The 13,494-nt window shown below is 46.6% G+C and overlaps 1 protein-coding gene across 1 annotated transcript in view; it reads left to right on the forward strand.

Annotated features, from left to right (window-relative positions):
• Nucleotides 1–13,494, forward strand: part of LOC137324056 (cyclic nucleotide-binding domain-containing protein 2-like) — a 57,147-nt gene that overhangs the window by 14,032 nt on the left and 29,621 nt on the right. Inside the window, exons 3-7 of the mRNA XM_067988226.1 lie at nucleotides 1,454–1,486; nucleotides 4,718–4,753; nucleotides 8,112–8,147; nucleotides 9,280–9,420; nucleotides 13,388–13,444. Of these exons, the coding sequence (XP_067844327.1) occupies nucleotides 1,454–1,486; nucleotides 4,718–4,753; nucleotides 8,112–8,147; nucleotides 9,280–9,420; nucleotides 13,388–13,444 (303 nt within the window). The remainder of the gene's footprint in view (nucleotides 1–1,453; nucleotides 1,487–4,717; nucleotides 4,754–8,111; nucleotides 8,148–9,279; nucleotides 9,421–13,387; nucleotides 13,445–13,494) is intronic.

Here is a 13,494-nt window from a genome sequence, read left to right on the forward strand (position 1 = left end):
TTGATTTTTATGGGGGGCTGTGGGGGAGCCCATTAGCGGGCGGTGCACCCGGACAGGTCGGAGATGTGGAGGACCTGCCCACCTTAGCGGCAGAGCCTCATTTCATTAAAACTTCCCTGAGTCCCGCCAGACGTCGGGCCAGACTCACTACCTGGCCAGCAGGCAGGAGCAGGAACGCGGCCACAGCCGGGGAACCGTGGGAATAATCCTGGCAGCAACTGGGCTGGGGATTCCCTTGCCATCGGCCTAAGAATCGGGAGCGATGGCGATTCCCTGTTTATGCTGAGATCGGGAGGGCTGAGGATTCCCCGAAGACCGTGGTGGGGCCTGGGGGGAGCATTCCTGCTTCTCCTGGTCCACGAGGAGTTCAAAGAGAGGGAACATTTAATGACTTACCTGGGCGTCTTCTGGCCGGTCTCCCGCCGTGTTGCTGCAGACAGCGTAGGATTCCCCTGCGTGGGCATTAAAATTACCTCACAGCACCGATGACTTCATGGGGCCGAGACGTTTGCATCTTAAGTAGGCCCCCGCCTGCTTTTAGTGGGAGCCTCATCCAGGGCCTGAGTCACAGCCGTTAATATTAGGCCAGCTGGGAATGGAATGGAGTGAGGTTGGAGGCAGGATCTCGATTTTTAGGATTTTAACTCCTTGCTCGACCCTTTCCTGCCCATCGGGGAGAGGGGTTAAAATCGAGGCCGCAGTCTGTGGCTGATGGAAGTCACTATGATCACGGCATTTCAGCTCCTAGTTATTGACGCAGCAGATGTGACGGGCGACAAGGTGGTGCTGCCTTTCTAGGTTTTCAGGCACTCTACACGATGGCTAGGTCCCTTTAATCGGGCCCACTCAGGGCCTCAGGCCACAGTAGATCACTCAAGGGCACTGTGGGGGTAATTAACTCCTACCAAAGAAACACACTTTGTGGTGAAAATGAAAGGTGCCAGTGAAAAGAATGGCCTAAAGTCTGCGATTTCCACCCGAACTGCAGTGGCCTTTATAGATTTTTATTTCTGGCCACGGTTGCTCCAAAAGAGGCAGATTCCGTAAGTGACCCTGTTACATGTCGCTGTATGTTTTTTCTTATCTCCTTACCCTTCCTCCCGTCTCCTGGGTGAGGTGACTCCTGCTGCTGTCCGGCTCCTCGGGCAATGGCAGCCCTTCTGCACCTTGCCCACGTGGCCCATTCGACCTGCCCCAGCCTGAGAAGTGGGCTGTTTGTCCATGGGAGGCATTGGAATCGAGACTGTGTCTCCCCCTCTCCCCCCACCCCGTCTTCACTTGTTGCTGGCACTTCTTATCAGGGTTCGATGGATGGAGATAGGGAATCCTGGTAAATAGAGGCAATTCAGAATGAAGGTAATGCAAGATTGTTTTGTTCTCGATATTTTGCGTGTTAAATATTCAAACCTATATTTCTCGCCCCCCTTTCCACCTCTCTTTCCCCCCCACACAGGAAGCTGTAGGTCAAACAGAGGAGAAAGACACTGTAAGTTATGCCTTTGATTGTCTCTTTCACTCATTCTGACACATGGGAAAACACTCAATGTGAGCTAGTGACAGCTGAAGCAGGTCTAACACGTTCCAAGAGAGCCTAGACCTGCGAGAGCTGACACTATAACCCCACACACAGTGACCATTTTAATGTTATGATGCCCCATGGCACGACAGTCACATCAGCTCTGAAACCAGCCACAGTCTGATCTCTGTTCTGTCCTGGATTGAATCAGAGGTCTTCAGTGCTTCCTTTCAATCTGACGCTGATTTTAAAACAGGTGGAATCTGGAAACTTGACTCCCTGGGGGAAACCAAAGTGTGGTTATCACAGATTGGACCCTTCCGAGTGTAAACATTTAACATACTCTAAGTGAACACATTTTATGTACAACTACAGATTGTTATAGGGTGGTATGACCACGTCAGGTACAATAGTGTACTAGTTATGTCACTGGTCTAGTAACCCAGAGGCCTGGACTAATAATCCAGAGAACCTGAGCTCAAATCCCACTGTGGTAGTTTGAGTAATTTGAATTCAGTTGAAAAACAAAATCTAGAAATAAAAAGCTGGTCTCAGTAAAAGTGACCGTGAAACTGTTGGATTGTCATAAAAATCCAATCGGTTCACTGATGTCCTTTATGGAAGGAAACCTGCTGCCCTCACCCGGTCTGGCCAATATCTGACTCCAGTCCCACACCAATGTGGTTGACTCTAAAATGCCTTCTGAAGTGGCCTAGCAAGCAACTCAGTCAGGGCAACTAGGGATGGGCAATAAATGCCGACCTTGCCAGAGATACCCAGATCCTGAGAATGTTTTTTTAAAATCTGGAAGTTCTTGAGCAGGTTAAATTCCTGCAACAATGAGTCATATTCTAGTTTTAGTCTTGATGAGGGGGAAACAAAAATGAGTCAAAAATGAGTTTTTCTTTTTCTGCATTTTCATTCTCATCTTTTCAAGATTTTTTTTTAAAGTCCTCAAGCATCTCAGGAGGCTGCAAAAAAGGCCGAGGAATAACAAACTAGGGCTCGAGTAACGACGCAGACTTTACTCATCCCTTTCAATTCCCAGTGTCTGTTCCAAAAACTGAGCATGACTGACCAGTGTCTCAGTGTGGGGGCTCATTTTAACCGAACCCGCCCGGCGGGAAACTGAACGGGATGAGATGAAGGCCGGGCACCCATCCTGCACGGTTTAACTCTCCATTGAAGTCAACGGAGAGCAAAATCGGGTGGGATCTAAAACCAGCCTTCAACAAGATCTGTCCAGAACCTCGCCCAGCAAGTTAGGTTAAAATTAGTCTCTCGAAATAGTTCCATTTTAATTTTAGTCTCATCTCTTTATCTCATATTTGCCCTGGTTTTAGTTTTAGTCTTCACGAGAAATTTTTATTTGGTGACTGAAATACAATCATTTTAGTCGATGCCTGTTTTCTTCCTCATTTTCCATTGATGGACCATCTCTGGCTCACAACAGTCAAACCAGCCACAACCCGATCTCCATTCTGTACTGTAAGGCCTCGAATCACAGGTGCTGGATCAGAATGGGCAAAAATTGGCCCACTGCCGGTACAGGTGCTATTGTATGGGGGTGATTTCCCGCCCTGATTAATCCCAAACTAGTTGTCAGGGGGTTTAAGAGATCTTACAGAGAAATGAGAAGCCAAGAGGAGCTGGAGAGATTCACCTTCTTGGAGGGAGATTGTCAAATACTTTACCTGCTGTCTGTGCCCTTCATTGGGGCACACGGGCACTACAGGGAGTAATAAATTGTTACCAAACAAACCTGCTTTCTTATAAAAGGTAAACTGTGCTACTGAAAGGAATGGACTAACGTCTCTCCACAATAGCGGCACTAATTAAATTTCTATAGTGCTTCCCATGTGCGAAAACTTATCAAAGTGCTTTATAGGGTGGGGGACAGGTAGTGCTAACCAAGAAGGGATAAAGGGAGTAATTGAAAGGTTGGAGGGCAAAGGCACAGTTGAAGGGAAGGGTTTTTAGCAGACATTTGAAAGTGGGGAAGGGAGTTCCTGAGTGGCTAAAAGAGCCGAAGGGGCTGGAAAAAGAAGTAAGCTGTATGGGATGTGGAGGATGTGCGGCCAGAGTATTGCTGGAGGGGATCATTGAGGTTGGGTGGGGGTGAGGCCATGGAGGGATTTGAAATCGAGCTTGAGATCCACTTAGTCAATTGTCTGAGGCATTGGGAGCCAGTGGAGATGGCAAGGAGGGGGATGATTTTAGCTCAGAGCTTCACGGGGAGAAAACACGGGAGTTCTGAATGGATTGTAATTTGTGGAGGTTGGCTGGGGGAGAATTGGTAAGTGAAATCTTGAAGTGATTAAGAAATAGGTTAGGATTGAAATCTTCTTGTGTCCGATGCCTGGAACTGCAGTTCTTTCCTTCTTTCTTTCTTTCTTTCTCTCTTTCTTTTTCTCTTTCTCTCTTCCTTCCTTTCTTTTTCTCTTTCTCTCTTTCTTTCTCTTTTCTTTCTTTCTCTCTCTCTTTCTCTCTTTCATCTTCCTCTTTCTCTCTTTCCTCTTTCTCTCTCTCTCTTTCTTTCTCTTTCCTTCTTTCTTTCTTTCTCTTTCTCTCTCTCTTTCTCTCTTTCATCTTCCTCTTTCTCTCTTTCCTCTTTCTCTCTCTCTCTTTCTTTCTTTCTCTTTCTTTCTCTTTTTCTTTCTTTCTCCCTTTCTTTTTTCTTTCTTTCTCTATCTCTCTTTATCTCTTTCTCTCTTTCATCTCTCTTTCTTTCTTACTCTCTCTTTCTCCTCCCTCCATTAGAAAAGCACTGTATTTTTTCTCCCCTAATTTCCTCTCCGATTCCCCTCCCTTTACCGTACTGCTGAAGCCCGTGACTCACACTGGGATAAAGTTCCACTGCCCCCTTCCCCCCCACCTCCTCCCCGCCTCACCCAGGAGATCAAGCCACATATTGAATCACTGCCCACCATACCCATACAGTGTGAGGCAGCAATAAACAAAGAGATTAAGATCCATGTGATGAGTGAGCAAACGACTGAGGGAGTTTTGAGTGTGGGGGGCCTCAGAACGGAGCCTGGTGAACCAGCGGCAGATGTCACTGGACAGTAATCAGGAGCAGAAACCTCGACCAACATCAGGAACGTCAATGGAACATGATGAAAATATTTGTTGAAATTGCTGTCATTTTCAGATTTTCAAAGCCTGGGGGTATTCTCATTCTCTTCACCGTTTACTCTACAGGACCTTGTGGTCGATGCTGAATTTCAGGTTCTCGATGTAAGTTGCACTGTTCCCTATTTCTCTCACAATGCGCTTTGTGATATGTTTACAATCAAAACACTTCTGAGTGAGTGTTGTGGCTCAGTTGGTATCATTCGCACTTTGGAGTCAGAAGGTTAGGGTGTTCAAGTCCCACTCCAGAGACTTGAGCACAAAATCTAGGCTGACACTCCTAGTGCAGTATTGAGGGAGTGCTGCGCTGTCAGAAGTGCCATCTTTCAGATGACGTAAAAGATCCCATTGCTCTATTTCTCCCCATTGTGCTGGCCAAAATTTATTCCTAAACGAACATCTAAAAACAAATTACCTGATCATTATCACATTGCTATATGTGGGATCTTGCTGTGCGCAAATTGGCTTCTGTGTTTCCTACATTACAACAGTGACTGCACTTCAAAAGAACTTCATTGGCTGTAAAGTGCTTTGGGATGTCCTGTGGTTGTGAAAGGCCCTATAGAAATGCAAGTTCACTCTTTCTTTATAGTGTCAGCCTGAGAAGGAATAGCCCAGGATCACAAGCCGGCAGGGGCCTGGACCTGTGTTACTGTTCCCCAGTGAGTGCGGGCATAGAGTGACACTTTCTATTTGTGTTGTCCTGTGACCCTCTCTATACCCAAAGCAGGACAGTGACATTGGCTCTGAAATCAGCCACAGTCTGACCTGTGTTCTATACTGGAAGCTGCATTCCTTCCCCCCTCGCCCTCCATTTCCAGCTATTCTGGCCTTCAGATTAGCATAGAATCATACAGTAAAGAAGGAGGCCATTCAGCCCATTGTGTCTGTGCCGGCTCTTTGAAAGAGCTATCCAATTAGTCCCACTCCCCCTGCTCTTTCCCCATAGCCTTGCAAATCTTTCCTGTTCAAGTATATATCCAGTTCTCTTTTGAAAGTTATTATTGAATCTGCTTCCACCACCCTTTCAGGCAGTGAATTCCAGATCATTACAACTCGCTGCTTAAAAAAAATTCTCCTTATCTCCCCTCTGGTTCTTTTGCCAATTATCTTAAATCTGTGTCCTCTGGTTACCGACCCTCCTGCTCGTGGAAACAATTTCTCCCTATCTACCCTATCAAAACCCCTATATTAACGCATTCACACATTGCACTGTGTGAATATTAGTGTCGGAATGCTTAGCATTCATTGGAAATTCCATTATTTGCTTTTTCAAGGGAGCATTGGCTCATTTATTTTAAAGGGTTCAGCTTCTGTTAAAATAGCAGTCAAGCAGATTTTCATTCAAACTCCTTACACGTTTGTGCACTAATATCTGCAGCAAGATCTTAATGCCTGTGTGCTTTTCGAAATGTGACTCTGGGTTGTTAAAGAGACAGTGTACACACTGGGGAGTTTTCCAGCAGGTGAAATTCCTAAAGGAGCCTGTACAAACTTCACTCCGATTGTGCCTGCGTCCTGCTCCCCGCTGCACAGCACAGCAGTGGGTTTGGTAATCTACGTGGTGCAGACACATCCATGAAGCAACATGTCCCATCCGTGTTTTAAACCTTCGGCTGCCAGAACCTCCGAGGCAATTCTGATCTTCCCAGGTGCATCATTTTTTTACATCAGAACTGTCACATTGCTTTACAGTGATAGTGTTGTTTAGATATAAGGTTTATCACTGTAATGTTAATGTGAAATTAATAAGGTATACACTCTTAATTAGGTTGCATTTGAAAAGTGTCACAGCACATAAAGTTTTTCTTCAATATTTTACTTGTCCTATGTTATAGGATTGTTCACTTTAGAGCAGAGAAGGTTAAAGGGAGATTTAATAGAGGCATTCTAAATCATGAAGGCTTTTGATAGAGTAAATAAGGAGAAACTTTTTCTTGGCAGGGAGGTCGGTAAGCTGAGGACACAGAATTAAGGTAATTAGCAAAAGAACCAGAGGAGGAGATGAGGAGAATGCACTGCCTGAAAGGGTGGTGGAAGCAGATTCAATAATAACTTTCAAAAGGGAATTTGATAAATACTTGAAGGGGAGAGATTTCCAGGGCTATGGGGAGAGAGCTGGGAAGTGGGACTAATTCGATAGCTCTTTCAGAGAGCAGGCATGGGCACCAAGCCTCCTGCTGTGCTCTATGATTCGCTAATAACTTTTATTTTACATTTTTGTTAATTTTTTCCCCTTGAGCTGGGACTCACATCAATAAAATTTGGTTTCTGATTGACTCTAAAAGTTCAACATTAGTGTTTGACCTTGTTGCATCATTAAAATCAAACCTCTGAGTTTTATTTTTCCTTTTTTTAATCTCTCTCTCAGGAGATTACATGATTGGGAGAGGGCCAGTTGAGTCAATGATGAATGAGGCTGCACCATGTCTGAATGGGATATTTGGGCAGAGGGAGCTGGCTCGATAAACCAGATAGTCTTCTCCCATCTTCCTTTTTCCTATGTCAGGCACTCAAATGCATTGAACAAGATCATTTGGCAGCAGCCCAGGGAGATAGGCATACTGAAACAAGTGAGTCGTGACAAACGGGTTATCGTTTATGAAGCACTAGACGTGATTGGTGGTGCTTGGCATCAGTGCATCGCAAACCAGGTCTTTTTGCTCCCCTCTGTTTAAAGACCGCCTCAGATACTTTACCTATAGGAACATAGGACCGGGAATAGGCCATTCAGCCCCTCAAGCCTGTTCCTCCATTCAATTAGATCATGGCTGATCTGTACCTTAACTCCATTTACCCGTCTTTGCTCCATATCCCTTAATACCATTACTCATCAAAAATCTGTTAATCTCAGTTTTGAAATATTCAATTGACCCCCAGCCTCAACAGCTTTTTGGAGGAGAGAGTTCCAGATTTCCACTACCCTTTGTGTGAAGAAGTGTTTCCTGACATCACCCCTGAACGGCCTAGCTCTAATTTTAAGGTTATGCCCCCTTTTTCTGGACTCCCCCACCAGAGGGAATAGTTTCTATCTACCCAATCAAATATTTTAATCATCTTAAACACCTCAATTAGATCACCCCTTAATCTTCTATACTCAAGGGAATACAAGCCTAGTCTATGCAACCTGTCCTCATAATTTAATCCTTTTAGCCCAGGTATCATTCTGGTGCTGCACCTCCTCCAAGGCCAATATATCCTTCTTGAGGTGCAGTGCCCAGAACAAAACGCAGTACTCCAGATTGATGGTGTCCCTTTAATGAAGTAATTACGGGGCACTGTAGGACATTAAGGGGCACTGCAGGGTAATAAATTGTTGCCAAACAAGTACGCTTATGTTTAACAATAAAATATGCCAACAAGCGGCACACACAAAGCCCTCCTGTGGCCAATCCTGCTTTTCATCAGGTACGCTCAGACCTGGAGTAGCCTTTCTATTGATCTTTTACTTTGTCCCTCGTAGGGTTCTGTGGTCAATGCCTCAGAGCAGGAAGATGTGGTGAGTGATTTTTGCATATTTGAAAATTCCACATTAGATTGTAAGGGCCTGAATGCTGTCAGTTCAGGTGAAGCTCCATCCAAAGTGCTGGTCACAATAGGAGTGCCAGAGCTCGTCTTCTGAAGCAAGACCCTTAAAGGGAACTGATGGCGTCACACGTTCCAGATCTGCCATAGATATTCTCTAGGGTACAGCAATGCTGGTCACTCCCATAAGAGGTCCAAATTTCTTCTGTTCAGGAGCGCGTCTGAACTACCCAATATCTTATTATGCAACAGCGTAACCCAGGGGTGTAACAATAGGACCCCCCCTCATTATGTGAACTGTACATCGTGTCTTTTGCACATAGCCTCACACGAACATCTCCAACCTTTCAGTAAGAGGACTGAGAAGCACTAACGAGATGAGGCTGATAAAAATCGTTAAGTTGCTTTATTTGCAGATGACACGTGAATGTACGGAGTGACAGTCAAAGCGAATCCCACTTGTGTCACTCGAGTGGTAGCACCCTGGCCTCTGAGTTGGAAGGTCATGGGTTCAAGTCCCACTCCAGAGACTTGAGCACAAAACCTAGGGTAATACTTCAGTGCAGTACTGAGGGAGTGCTGCACTCTCAGAGCTGTTGTTTTTCAGATGAGATATTAAACTGAGGTTCCATCTGCCCTCTCAGGAGGATGTAAAAGATTCCATGGCACTATTTCGAAAAAGAGCAAGGGTGTTCTCCCTGGTGTCCTCATCAATATTTATCCCTCAACTAACATCACTAAAACAGATTATCTGATCATTATCACATTGCTGTTTGTGGGACCTTGCTGTGCGCAAATTGGCTGCTGCATTTCCTACATTACAACAGTGACTACACTTCAAAAGTACTTAATTGGCTGCAAAGCGCTTTGGAATGTCCTGAAGTCATGAAAGGCGCTATATAAATGCAAGTTCTTTCTTTTGTGATATCAATGTTTAATGTGTATTCTGAAAACCTGCAGGAGTTTCTGGTCCTGAAAGGTGGCCCTTCTCTTGGACCAGCCAGCAGTCTAAAGAGTAAAGGTTAATTCCTGCAGCTGTGCACTGTGAGCTGGTCACAGCAGATGTCCTTATTGTTTGCTTTTGAGTTCAAATTTTGTTCTTCCAGTCACCTCACCTGTTCCTGCGCATCGCAAGAAAAGTGGTGCTGATGTGCCGGGTCTGCATGAGGTTACGTGTGGCGTCTAAGGCCTTCATGGAGGTCTGGGCGACAGTGGCAAAGTATGGCAGCAAGCATCAGACCGATGAGGTAAGGCCACCCACCACTGTTCTGAAAATGTTAGCCGCAAACGTTATATGATGGGAAGTTTAGCCCACTCCTGTTAATGCAAATACTCAGTTGCACAGCTCTCATATTAACAGGAATTGCCAGGAGAATTCATCAAATTGGAGTGATCCAGTTGAGAAATGAGGAAACTTGATTGAGAGTTGGAGAAGGGGAGCCAGTACTGGCTATTTACAAGTAATTCTAGGGTTGGTGAAATGGAATAAGGCAGAATCTGGCACTGTGTGCGGCCCGTTCTAGTAACTGACGATGTTCCTATTGTTTTACTAAATGTCAGGACACTTTGATTGAATCTCTGTTTCATTGGTGCTTGTATGAATTTGGGGAGACAAGGGGAGATCTGCTTATCCAAAGCTCAGAGCTGAGCACTTAGCTGGGCTTCGGTGTTTGGGGTGGGGGGGATGCTACAGGTATAGTTGTATGTTGCTAAGTTCTTTTTTGGGGGGTGATGAGAGGAGAGAAGGTGAGACACATAGAATTACATGGAATTTACAGCACAGAAACAGGCCATTTGACCCAACTGGTCTATGCCAGTGTTTATGCTCCACATAAGCCGCCTCCCATCTTACTTCATCTAATCCTATCAGCATATCCTTCTATTCCTTTCTCCCTCATGTACTTATCTAGCTTCCCCTTAAAGGTATCTATACTATTCACCTCAACCACTCCATGTGGCAGCAAGTTCCACATTCTAACCACTCTCTGGGTAAAGAAGTTTCTCCTGAATTCTTTATTTGATTTATTAGTGAGCATCTTGTAGTAATGGCCCCTAGTTTTGGACTCCCCACAAGTGGAAACATCTTCTCTACATCAACCCTAGCAAACCCCTTCATAATTTTAAAGATCTCTATCAGGTCACCCCACAGCCTCCTTTTCTAGAGAAAAAAGCCCCAACCTGTTCAATCTTTCCTGATGGGTATAATCTCTCAGTTCTGGTATCATACTTGTGAATCATTTTTGCACCTTCTCCAGTGCCTCTATATCCTTTTCGTAATACGGAGACCAGAACTTTTTTTTTTCGTTCATGGGATGTGGGCATCGCTGGCGAGGCCGGCATTTATTGCCCATCCCTAATTGTCCCTGAGAAGGTGGTGGTGAGCCGCCTTCTTGAACCGCTGCAGTCCGTCTGGTGAAGGTTCTCCCACAGTGCTGTTAAGAAGGGAGTTCCAGGATTTTGACTCAGCGACGATGAAGGAACGGCGATATATTTCCAAGTCGGGATGGTGTGTGACTTGGAGGGGAACGTGCAGGTGGTGTTGTTCCCATGTACCTGCTGCGCTTGTCCTTCTAGGTGGTAGAGGTCGCGGGTTTGGGAGGTGCTGTCGAAGAAGCCTTGGTGAGTTGCTGCAGTGCATCCTGTGGATGGTACACACTGCAGCCATGGTGCGCCGGTGGTGAAGGGAGTGAATGTTTAGGGTGGTGGATGGGGTGCCAATCAAGTGGGCTGCTTTGTCCTGGATGGTGTCGAGCTTCTTGAGTGTTGTTGGAGCTGCACTCATCTAGGCAAGTGGAGAGTATTCCATCACACTCCTGACTTGTGCCTTGTCGATGGTGGAAAGGCTTTGGGGAGTCAGGAGGTGAGTCACTCGCCGCAGAATACCCAGCCTCTGACCTGCTCTTGTCGCCATAGCATTTATGTGGCTGGTCCAGTTAAATTTCTGGTCAATGGTGACCCCCAGGATGTTGATGGTGGGGGATTCGGCAATGGTAATGCCGTTGAATGTTAAGGGGAGGTGGTAAGACTCTCCCTTGTTGGAGATGGTCATTGCCTTGCACTTGTCTGATGCGAATGTTACTTGCCACTTATCAGCCCAAGCCTGGATGTTGTCCAGGTCTAGCTGCATGCGGGCTAGGACTGCTTCATTTTCTGAGGGGTTGCGAACGGAACTGAACACTGTGCAATCATCAGTGAACATCCCCATTTCTGACCTTATGATGGAGGGAAGGTCATTGATGAAGCAGCTGAAGATGGTTGGGCCTAGGACACTGCCCTGAGGAACTCCTGCAGCAATGTCCTGCGGCTGAGATGATTGGCCTCCAACAACCACTACCATCTTCCTTTGTGCTAGGTATGACTCCAGCCACTGGAGAGTTTTCCCCCTGATTCCCATTGACTTCAATTTTACTCGGGCTCCTTGGTGCCACACTCGGTCAAATGCTGTCTTGATGTCAAGGGCAGTCACTCTCACCTCACCTCTGGAATTCAACTCTTTTGTCCATGTTTGGACCAAGGCTGTAATGAGGTCTGGAGCCGAGTGGTCCTGGCGGAACCCAAACTGAGCATCAGTGAGCAGGTTATTGGTGAGTAAGTGCCGCTTGATAGCACTGTCGATGACACCTTCCATCACTTTGCTGATGATTGAGAGTAGGCTGATGGGGTGGTAATTGGCCGGATTGGATTTGTCCTCTGCACAGTACTCCAAGTGTGGTCTATCCAAGGACACACCTTATTGGTTAGATATTTTTCCCAGCTCACTACCCCTAGGATGGGCAGTTACTCCAGTGTCTGCTTGCTGCCATTCTACAGCAGCTGACACAGCACAATTCCACCCATTGTAGAAGGTTGTAGAGCAGTGTTGCCCAGTAGAAATTGTTCACAAGCCACAGTGGCTATTCAGTCAATGGAAATAAAAATCAGGGAGAGATACAAAAAGGATTGCTGATTCGCTATTGCCAGTCTTACACTATCGCGCAAAGTCAAGATTTTGGTTGAGTGGGACTAATTGGTAACACTTTCAGAGAGCCGGCACAGGCACGATGGGCCGAATGGCCTCCTCCTGTGCTGTTTGATTCAACGTTTCGACCCCCTAATGTCGGAGGGCTGAGTTATGAGGAAAGCTTCCAAATACTTGGAAATGAGGCAAATGAGAGGGGATTCTCTAGCGCCATGTAAGAGATGAAGTTTGTTGGAAAAGGTTAATCTTGATCACTATTTTAAGTTAAGCTGTGACTTTAGGACAAGGGGGCATCAGTACTAACTGGAAAAAGGCCAGTTCAGAAATAATATCAGAGCAATTCTTCAGGTGAAGAGTGTTCAATACCTGGAATGAGCTCTGGGTCGGGCAGTGGAGGGAAAAGGTCTGGAATCATACTGGATGAAGGACTCTGAATGGGTTCCTAGGCCCCAATTTTAACTCCTGGGCCGGGGGGAGCAGTTAAAATGAGGCCAGTCACTTACCCCCCCCCCCCCCGATCCCGCTGCCTTCCCGCTGTGTCCCCATATTAACCTGCTCTTTGAGCAGGCAGGGAGGCAGCAGGTCCTTTTTTTAATATGCAGATCAGGTCCGATGACTTTATCGGGACACGACTGCAATTTTAGTCATAGGCCTGAACGTGGGCGCAGGGACGGCTTCCTCCCCACCGCAGGCCGGACCTGCCAGGAGTGGGGGATCGAGGGCCAGAGAAGGCCCAGGTAGGTACGGTTTAACTTTTCATTTAGCTCTCCCTGTGGGCGGGAGTGCTCCTTTGGGCCTCACAAGGAAGCCTTGAGCCTCTCTTGCCCCGGACTCGACCCCCCCCATCCCCGATCGCATCCAGAGCTCTCCCCCCACCCCCCTCACCGCTTAACTGACTGTCGGGGACCGTTCCTGTGGGTCCCCGGCTGCGGCCTCCTGCTGTCCGAATTCTGGGTTCGGGTTGTGATGGTGGCGGGGGGTGGGGAGTGGGGAGCCGGAGAAAATTGATGGATGTGAGGCCCAGCCGCTAAAATGGTCCGGGCCCTGAGCTCTCAGTTACGCCCGGGTGTGCCGTTCCCACTTCCACATTCAAATCGGGGCCCTAGTTTTGGGATTCTAGCTCCTGCACTGATCACAAGGAGGTGAAAATTACCACACAACGCACCTTCAGTTATCTCTCAGATCTCCTCTCCTTCCCTCCTGAGCTACCACTCTTGAGGCTTTGAAAAGGTTAACTTTCTATTTTATTCTAACAGGAACAGAGGGAAAGCAGCAAAGCAGCTTTTGACTTCCAGTACTTCAAGTCACAGCATGTAAGTCGGTTCCTGATATACCCGGTTTGACTGATTTGCAGAAGGATCAA

This window comes from Heptranchias perlo, chromosome 7 (genome assembly GCF_035084215.1).
Source record: "Heptranchias perlo isolate sHepPer1 chromosome 7, sHepPer1.hap1, whole genome shotgun sequence".
NCBI classification, from domain to species: domain Eukaryota; kingdom Metazoa; phylum Chordata; class Chondrichthyes; order Hexanchiformes; family Hexanchidae; genus Heptranchias; species Heptranchias perlo.